Source organism: Oncorhynchus mykiss, chromosome 3 (genome assembly GCF_057628025.1).
Source record: "Oncorhynchus mykiss isolate SJ-2025 chromosome 3, ASM5762802v1, whole genome shotgun sequence".
NCBI lineage: Eukaryota > Metazoa > Chordata > Actinopteri > Salmoniformes > Salmonidae > Oncorhynchus > Oncorhynchus mykiss.
Genome location: NC_143024.1, coordinates 74,471,024 through 74,481,408, shown reverse-complemented (window position 1 = coordinate 74,481,408; position 10,385 = coordinate 74,471,024). Strand labels below are relative to the sequence as shown.

Genomic DNA, 10,385 nt, shown 5'->3' with positions numbered 1-10,385 from the left:
CTGATCTACCTGTAGTGTTCTGTAGTGGACTGTGATTATCTGATCTACCTGTAGTGGTCTGTGATTATCTGATCTACCTGTAGTGGTCTGTGATAATCTGATCTACCTGTAGTGTTCTGTGATTATCTGATCTACCTGTAGTGGACTGTGATTATCTGATCTACCTGTAGTGGTCTGTGATTATCTGATCTACCTGTAGTGGTCTGTGATAATCTGATCTACCTGTAGTGTTCTGTAGTGGACTGTGATTATCTGATCTACCTGTAGTGGTCTCTGACGCGTGGCTTCAGGCCGATGTGCAGGTACAGCTGTTCCTTGGGGGTGTACTTGGCCCAGGCCACCTCCTCAAAACGGTTGGGTTTGGTGTGGATGAACTTGGTGTCCTGGGGCACCGGCTGGTTAGGATCTCTGAGACACAGCACAAACACAATCAGAAAATGTGATCTTAAAAGTGAACTGTTGTTACTTTACCATTCATTAGAGGAAAGTAAGATGTTTCTTAGCAAAGGAGTTAGACAAGAGATTTTTCTCACCCTGTCTTGGCGAAGTTGGTCCAGTATGTCATGACCACGGCGCTGAGCATCACATCGTTCTTAGAAAAGTTACAGTTGAAGAGGTCCGTGGGGCCGATCAGCGGCAGACCGAACACATACGGCACCTCATCTCCATGAGCGGAGTCAGCCCAGGCGGGCGACGCGTCACTCTGACAGTGGTGGTAGAAGGAGTAGAAATATGTTGGCGATCCGTACTGGGCATGGAGGTCTGCTGTGGCCACCGCCGGCGCCACCCACTGGTGATCAGTGAAAAGCGCAACTAGCGTCTTCCGCCGTGTTTCAGGGTTCTCCCGGTCGGCCCAGTCTGTGTACATGAACTTGATGCTCTCTCTCAGCGTGTCCTGCCGCAAGGATAAAAACAAGGTAAAAAAAGACCTTGTCAATAAAGCACATGAGAGCATAGACAGATTGCAGCATGCAGAGTGTAGTTCTACTTTTTGCTGAACTTATTATTTGCCCTCCAGCACCGTAGAAACACTGGATGGGCATATATATTTTCCTACAGCCTACCTTCCCCTCCGGGTAGCCGTAGAGACTGTCCACGAAGTCCGACACGGCAAAGTCAAAATCGTCGCTGGAGACACCATCCTCACTGTCCACCATCCCGTCAACAAACTGAAGCCCCTCCCCCTGGTTCACACCCAGCATGATGTCATAGTTGAGGAACTCTCCCTATGTGTGATGAACAGGGTTGACAATAACAACATTATGCATCCTTAACCCTGACTCAGAACCAAATCTTGCTAAATCTAATAAACCATATTTTATTATGAACTTTTATTTAATCAAGGGAGCCCAATTATATTATTATTCTTTTTTTACTCCATATACAAACTTATACGAACATCAACTTACAGACAACTTACAAAATGAGTACATTTCAACTGCCCGGACCAGCATGCTCACACCCCCATCCCTAGTGCCTGCATTATTGTTTGCTAATTGGCCTGCAATTGTATCGATTTGTTTTTCTCAGTTGCCAATGCTATTTATATATTTTAAAAATAAATCATTGGATTTTTCCATTGTGTTAATGATGGCGGATTGATTTATTTCCAAGTTTTTACAATAGTTTTTTTCAAGTGATGAGAAGATTATTGTCCAGTCCATTGGTATCTAACTACACCCCAATATGCCATGTCTTGAAATATGCAGACGGATTAAAAGTAAGTTACATTGAAATACTTCTGACAGCTAACTTTATAGCTCCGCCCACAACTTCCGGACTTTATAGCATTCCCAAAAAGCATGGATTATTGAGTCATTATTAGTTTTACACGTAAGACATGAATTTTGAATCTTGTATAAAAAAATTATATACAGTAGTTTATACCTCCATCTTTATAAGTCTTGGTTGCAATAGTTTATATATTTTTCTAAGAGACTGTCAGTTGGATATGCCCTCTGCAAGGTATTGTATGTTCCCTATCATTTGAGCATCGGTTTCCGTAACTTTTAAGTTGCAAATATTTAAAACTACTGACCACTGGTCAGTCCAAAATTACTTTTTAATTCTGTCATGGAAATACATGTATTTTCTGTTACCAAGTCATTTAGGGTTTCTATGCCTTTAGTTTTCCATGTGGACCAATTCATCTGTGAATTCTGAAAAGCTATCCAAGGATTGTTCCATAAGGTTGTGTTTTTAGGGAATGATATTTTTTCTTGTAGAATATGTTTCATTTTCTTCAATACTCTTATAGTGTTCTTAACTATGAAGTTGATTCTGGAGATGAGCATCTGCATTTTCAATATGTACCATTGTTCCTCTTTAGTGCATTTTATCATATGTTGCAAGTAAAAGCCTTGGGTAGTGAGTTGATACAATTCCATGTCTGGAAGATTAAAACCACCCTCAGACTTAGGAAGATGTTCAACTTTTTTTTTAAATTCTATACATTTTATTTGCCCATATAAAGTCTGTTATGACCAAGTATACTTTTTTAAAGAATGTCTTCGGTAGGGTACTTGGTATTAAATCCAAAATCATTGGCAGCCATGCCATTCTAAAGAGGTTTATCCTACCTGTAAGATTTATGGGAAGATATTTCCATTTAATTAGACCTGCTTTCATATAGTTGAGTAATGGAATAAAGTTATTTGTTGTTATTTATTAAGCATCCTTAGTATTTCATATTTTTTGTGGTCCACTTAAAGGATTCCTGTAGATCGTGACTTATTCTTTTACTTTTTCCTAATGCCATTATTTCATTTTTTCCACATATATTTTTGATCCTGAGATTTGAGTATTCATAAAATATTTTTAGCAAAAGGGGGCATTGAGTTTTCAATATTGGTCAGGTATATCAGGAGATCATCTGCAAATAAGTTGTTTTTTTTATTCATGCTTACCAATACTGATACCTGTTATGTTTGGGTCCTGTCTAATTCTTTCTGCAAGTAGTTAAATAGCCAGTGCAAACAGGAGTGGGGAGAGGGGACATCCCTGTCTTGTGCACCTTTCTAAAGCAATTTCAGCAGATAATTCATTATTTGTGTATATTTTGGCTTTGGGACATTCATGCAATATTTTTATAAATGTATTATTTCAGCTGGAAAGTAGAAAGCTTCCAAAGTTGTGAATAGAAAATACCATTCAAGATGGTTGAAAGCCTTCTCGGCATCAACAGACATTATTGATAAATGTAAATCTTGTTTTTTGGGGTATTGTATTGAACTGAAACATGTTATTATATTTGTTTGTGTATATTTTCAATAAACCCTGTTTAATTAATATATACTGTATCAAGTCTGTTAAGATTTTTGCCATTCTATTGCTTATAAGCTTTGTTATTATTTTATTGTCACAATTTATTAAACTTAAGGGTCTATAATCAGCAGGGGACTCCAGGTTTTCCTGGTTTTAATATAACTGAAATAACCGTTCGATACATGAAACTAGGAAGTATTGAATTGAGTGACACGTGCTTTGTCATTTGTGTTGGGCTATTTTGTCACAAAATGTTGAAAAACAGATATACCAGGTTTGGTGGAGACCAACCCTGTGAACGTGTTTGGTATCTCATGTTTTTAAAACTAAGTTAGGTAAGTCAAGAGCTTGTATAGTAGAGCTTTGAACACAAAAAGGGACTCATGAAGTGATATACGGAACTTTAATGAGAACCAGCCAACCTTTTAATACAGGATGCAGTGATACGTATTAAAACTATCACCTGTGATAAAGCGAAGGGTACTATGGTAGACGGCATCCAAAGGGTTAAGAGTAGTGCCTGCTGTATTCCAATAAATGGTCACCTTAGTCAAGCTCTGGCAGGAAAGTTGACTATACAATCTGCCTCTTGTTGATCAGCATGATCTAGTTCTATAAAAGAAACCTACTTTAAATGTCAGCTTCTTAACTAGCTCATCCATATGTTTTTTACAGACATATTGTCAGTCCAAAAGCCCAGATATTTATAGGTGGGAACCTGCTCAATGACCCAAGCCCAGCTCAGTTAATCCCTACCATTGTGTCGCTGAGTCATCATAATGCTTTAGAAAATGTACATTATATCAGGGGCATTGGTAGACACAATGTAAATAACCTAATATATGTCCCTCTAACTGCCCTGAATGCCTCTGCTGAACCTACAGCTATTGTATGCAGCAATCATGTGTCTATGAACCAGATTTATGCTGTTAGCAATGAGGTGGTGTGCCCTAGTGTGCAGCTCACCCTGAACTAACATAAATACCATGAGAATATCTACTTCTGCTAAGCTTCCCAATAAAGCTATGAAAAGAAGCAAGCCTACCAGAAAAGTGCTCAAAATAGCCCACGTTAACATATGTAGCTTTACATTTTGGGTGTAGGGGACAGTATTTTTGTTTTTGGCAAAAAAACGTACCCATTTGAAACTGCCTATTTCTCAGCCGCAGAAACTAGAATATGCATATAATTGTCAGATTAGGATAGAAAACACTCTAAAGTTTCCAAAACTGTCAAAAGATTGTCTGTGAGTATAACAGAACTGATATTGCAGGCGAAAACCTGAGGAAAATCAGGAAGTGCCTCTTATTTTGAAACCTCTCTGTTCCTATGCATGCCTATCCTCCATTTAAAGGGATATCAACCAGATTCCTTTTTCTATGGCTTCCCTAAGGTGTCAGACTTTAGACATAGTTTCAGGCTTTTATTTTGAAAAATGAGCGAGAAAGATCACATTGCGTAAGTGGATAGGTGGGGGCTCTCAGAGTGAGTTTTGCGTAACAGAGTAAAGTGGCCATTGTTTCTCCCGGTCCTATTGAAAAACCTACACTCACAGTTGATATATTATCGAATATATATTTTAAAAACAACCTAAGGATTGATTATAAAAAACGTTTGACATGTTTCTGTGGACATTATGGATATTATTTGGAATTTTCGTCTGCGTTGTCCTGACCGCTCTTTCTGTGGATTTCTGAACATAACGCGACAAACAGGTATTTGGATATAAAAATATTTTTTATGGAACAAAAGGAACATTTGTTGTGTAACTGGGAGTCTTGTGAGTGAAAACATCCGAAGATCAAAGATAAACGATTAATTTGATTGCTTTTCTGATTCGTGACCTAGCTACTTAATGCTTAGTGTACATAATGTTTTGTTGTGCTATCGATAAACTTACACAAACGCTTGGATTGCTTTCGCTGTAAAGCATAATTTCTACATCTGAGACGAAAGGTGGATTAACAAAAGGCTAAGCTGTGTTTTGCAATATTGCACTTGGGATTTCATGAATATGAATATTTTTTTGTAATATTATTTGACTGTGGCGCTATGCTATTCAGCGGTTGCTGATGACAATTATCCCGCTTAAGGGATAGGTAGCGTCAAGAAGTTAAGAAACAAGGTTCATGAAATTAATAACTTGTAGTAACAGATTACATTCATTTTCTGACTATCTTTGAAACTCACTTAGACAATACCTTTATTGATACAGTGGTAGCAATACATTTACAGAAAATACAGAAATGCCAGTGGTGGAGGTGTTGCTGTTTATATTCAGAACCACATTCCTGTAAAGATTAGAGAGGATCTCATGTTAAATACTGTTGAAGTAATATGGCTACAGGTTCATCTGCCTCACCTAAAGCCCATTCTTGTGGGAAGCTACTATAGACCACAGAGTGTTAACAGTCAGTAGCTGGATAGCATGTGTGAAATGCTTGATAATGTATACAATATCTGTCACGTCCTGACCTTAGTTCCATTTTTATGTCTCTATTTTAGTTTGGTCAGGGCGTGAATTGGGGTGGGCATTCTATGTTTTCTGTGTCTTCACCATACAGAACTGTTTCCATTTTCATTTCTTTCCTGCACTTTGTTATTTTCTCGTGTTCTGATATAATAAATTATCACGGACACTTACAACGCTGCATTTAGGTCCGATCCTTCCTACTTATCATCGGACGAAGAAGAAGAAGTTCGTTACAATATCAACAGAGAGGTATATTTTCTAGGTGATTAAAACATGTATTTCATCAAGCTGCCCACTCAAGAAAAACCTTCAAACTGTAACCAGTGCCTGCAACCTGCTTCAGGTTATCAGTCAACCTAACAGAGTAGTTACAAACAGCACAGGAATGACATTTACAATATGTACTGATCACATCTTTACTGATGCTGCAGAAATATGCTTGAAAGCAGTATCTGGATCCATCGGATGTAGTGATCACAATATAGTGGCCATATCTAGGAAACCCAAAGTTCCTAAGGCTGGGCCTATTATAGTGTATAAGATGTCATACAATACATTTTGTAGTGATTCCTATGTTGTTGATGTAAATAATATTTGTTGGTCTGTGGTGTGTAATTAGGAGCAAACAGACACTGCACTTGAAATTGAAATGAAATTGCTTATCCCAGTTACTAATAAGCATGCACCCATTAAGAAAATGACTGTAAAAATGGTTAACTCCCCGTGGATTGATGAGGAATAGAACAATTGTATGGTTGAGATGTATGAGGCAAAAGGGATGGCAAATAAGTCTGGCTGCATAACTGATTGGCAAACGTACTGCAAATTGAGAAATCATGTGACTAAACTGAATAAAAAGAAGAAGAAACTACACTATGAAAGATAAATGACAAAGAACAATAGTAAAACGCTTTGGAGCACCTTCAATGAAATGTTGGGAAAGCAAACTCAGCTCCATCATTCATTGAATCAGATGGCTCATTCATTACAAAACCGACTGATATTGCCAACTATTTAAAAACAAATAATTGGCAAGATTAGCAAACTTAGGCATGACATGCCAGCAACAAATGAAAGGGTGATATTGCCACTCCTATTTACCATATCTTCAATTCAAGCCTACTAGAATGTGTGTGCCCTCAGGCCTGGAGGGAAGCAAAATTAATTCTGCTACCTAAGAATAGTAAAGCCCCCTTTCATGGTTCAAATAGCCAACCAATCAGACTGTTACCAACCCTTAGTAAAGTTGTAGAAAAAAATTGTGTTTGACCAGATACAATGCTATTTTACAGTAAACAAATTGACAACAGACTTTCAGCATGCTTATAGGGAAGGTTATTCAACAAGCACAGCACTTACACAAATGACTGATGATTGGCTCAGAGAAATTGATGATAAAAAGATGCTGTTTTGTTTGACTGTTAGTTGGCTTTTGACATTATCAATCAGTCTGCTACTGGAAAAACTTTGTGTTTTGGCTTTACACCCCCTGCTATTTTGTGGATAAAGATTTATCTGTCTAACAGAACACAGAGGGTGTTCTTTAATGGAAGCTTTTCCAACATAATAAAGGTAGAATCAGGAATTCCCCAGGGCAACTGTCTAGGCCCCTTACTTTTTTCAGTCTTTACTAACGACATTGAGTAAAGCCAGTATGTCTATGTATGCGGATGACTCAACACTATACACGTCAGCTACTACAGCAACTGAAATGACTGTAACACTTAACAAAGAGCTTTCAGAATGGGTGACAAGGAATAAGTTAGTCCTAAATATTTCAAAAACTAAAAGCATTGTATTTGGGAGAAATCATTCACTAAACCCTACACCTAACTAAATCTTGACATGCCACCAGAGGTCTCTTCAAGTCCAGAATAGACTACTGGAGGTGCACAGTACTACATAGATCCATGACTATATGAAACTCTATTCCACATCAGGCAATTGATTAAAGCAGTAGAATCAGATTTTAAAAAACTGATAAAAACACACCTTATAGAACAACTTGGACTGTGAAGCAACACAAACATAGGCATATGAAATCAAATCTACTTAGATCAGCTGATATCTCAAAGTGCTGTACAGAAACCCAGCCTAAAACCCAAAACAGCAAGCAATGCAGGTGTAGAAGCACGGTGGCTAAGAAAAACTCCCTAGAAAGGCCAAAACCTAGGAAGAAACCTAGAGAGGAACCAGGCTATGAGGGGTGGCCAGTCCTCTTCTGGCTGTGCCGGGTGGAGATTATAACAGAACATGGCCAAGATGTTCAAATGTTCATAAATGACCAGCATGGTCAAATAGACATAGACCTATGCATACACACATATGATAACATACACACATGTACTTTGTGTTGTAGATATGTGGTAGTGGAGTAGGGGCCTGAGGGCCCACATTAGTGTGTTGTGAATTCTGTAATGAATGTATTGTAATGTTATTAAAATTGTAAAACTGCCTTCATTTTGCCAGACCCCAGGAAGAGTAGCTGCTGCCTAGGCTTTAAATCGACCCCTGTAGGACACCTTTAGTAATATCGAGGAAACTTGACTTAACACCATCAGAATGCACACATTGTGTCCTATCTGACAGATAGTTCCTAAACCACTTGCAAGACGCCTGGTCAAGGCCCATTTCAGACAACCTTTGAATGAGTAAGGGATGGTCGACAGTATCAAAAGCCTTGGATAGGTCTATAAATATGGCAGCACAGTGATTCCTATGATCCAAGCAATTTAATATAAAATTTAAGACAAGCGCAGCTGCTGAAAGGGTGCTATGTCCAGGTCTAACATTTTAAGAATAACTTGTAATACATGTATAATATATATAAGCCATAGAGTGTTCTATATTTTCTCACCTGCTCCATGAGTATCTGGGGGTCATCAGGGATGACATCACCGTCGATGACAGGTCCGAAGGCGGTGTGGTATTTAGCTGGAGTGATATTCTGTTCCACCAGCTCCTGGTAGGTCTTCCCCTGCAGACAGACGATGAGCTCTGATGAGTCCTCCAGGCTGCAGCCCACCTTGTCCCCCAGCAGCCTTGCATACTTCCCTGGCTGGTAGTTGACCGCCCAGCTGGACAGGGCTGTCCCACTCTGGATGATCGCCTTCTGGAACAGATCTGATACACAGCATGCTGACAGAGGTTAGAGGTCAGAGGTTATGGGTCAAGAATTGGAGGTGACTCTTTGAGAAGTGTGACCAGGCTAACAGTTAGAAGTTAAAGGTCTAGGGTAAGGGTTCATAGGTTGGGTTCAGGGGTTACTTACCCTCAGAGTAGTGGGACAGAGTTAGTAGGCTGACACAGGAGGCTCCAGCCCCAGAGCCAAACACAGTGACTCTGTCTGGGTCTCCGCTGAATGCAGCAATGTTCTCCTTCACCCAACGCAGAGCCTGGATCTGGTCCAACAGACCATAGTTGCCTTTAGCTGCCTGGTCACCCGTACTGAGGAAACCTGAGGGAATAACACATATAAAATACACAACAATATAGAAGGAAAGTCTAGTAGATATTAGAGTAAAAAAATATATATAACACAACAGAAATACAGTGCATTCGGACAGTATTCAGACCCCTTGACTTTTTCCACATTTTGTTACGTTACAGACTTATTTTTAAATTGATTGAATTGTAGTTTTTCCTCATCAATCTACACACAACACCCCATAACGACAAAGCAAAAACCGTTTAGTTTTTTTTAGCAAATATCACATTTACAAGTATTTAAGTATTCAGACCCTTTACTCAGTACTTTGTGGAAGCACCTTTGTCAGTGATTCCAGCCTCAAGTCTTCTTGGGTATGATGCTACAAACTTGGCAGACCTGTATTTGGGGAGTTTCTCCCATTCTTCTCTGCAGATCCTCTCAAGCTCTGTCAGGCTGGATGGGGAGCATCGCTGCACAGCTATTTTCAGGTCTCTCCAGAGCAGAGGTCGACCAATTAATCGGAGTGGCCGATTAATTAGGGGGGATTTCAAGTTTTCATAACAATCGGTAATCGTCATTTTTGGACACCGATCATGGCCGATTACATTGCACTCCACGAGGAGACTGTGTGGCAGGCTGACTACCTGTTACACGAGTGCAGCAAGGAGCCAAGGTAAGTTGCTAGCTAGCATTAAACTTATCTTATAAAAAACAATCAATCTTAACATAATCACAGATTAACTACGCATGGTTGATGATATTACTAGTTTGTCATGCGTTGCATATAATCGATGCGGTGCCCGTTAATTTATCATCGAATCACAGCCTACTTTGCCAAACGGGTGATGATTTAACAAGCTCATTTGCGAAAAAAGTACTGTCGTTGCACCAATGTACCTAACCATAAACATCAATGCCTTTATTAAAATCAATACATAAGTATATATTTTTAAACCTGCATATTTAGTTAATATTGCCTGCTAACATAAATTTATTTTAACTAGGGAAATTGTCACTTCTCTTGCATTCTGTGCAAGCAGAGTCAGGGTATATGCAGCAGTTTGGGCCGCCTGGCTCGTTGCGAACTGTGTGAAGACCATATCTTCCTAACAAATACAGTGATTAATTTGCCAGAATTGTACATAATTATGACATAACATTGAAGGTTTTGCAATGTAACAGCAATATTTAGACTTAGGGATGCCACCCGTTAGATAA

At 39.0% G+C, this 10,385-nt stretch overlaps 1 protein-coding gene across 2 annotated transcripts in view; it reads right to left on the bottom strand.

The window, feature by feature from the left end:
* The window catches only part of LOC110520352 (neuroligin-4, X-linked), a 30,899-nt gene that overhangs the window by 5,829 nt on the left and 14,685 nt on the right, over nucleotides 1-10,385 (bottom strand). For both annotated transcript variants that reach the window (XM_090230140.1, XM_036974880.2), the window contains 5 exons: nucleotides 9,009-9,194; nucleotides 8,595-8,860; nucleotides 1,065-1,226; nucleotides 534-895; nucleotides 262-408 (listed from right to left, as the gene is read on the bottom strand). In XM_090230140.1, the coding sequence (XP_090086266.1) occupies nucleotides 262-408; nucleotides 534-895; nucleotides 1,065-1,226; nucleotides 8,595-8,860; nucleotides 9,009-9,194 (1,123 nt within the window). The remainder of the gene's footprint in view (nucleotides 1-261; nucleotides 409-533; nucleotides 896-1,064; nucleotides 1,227-8,594; nucleotides 8,861-9,008; nucleotides 9,195-10,385) is intronic.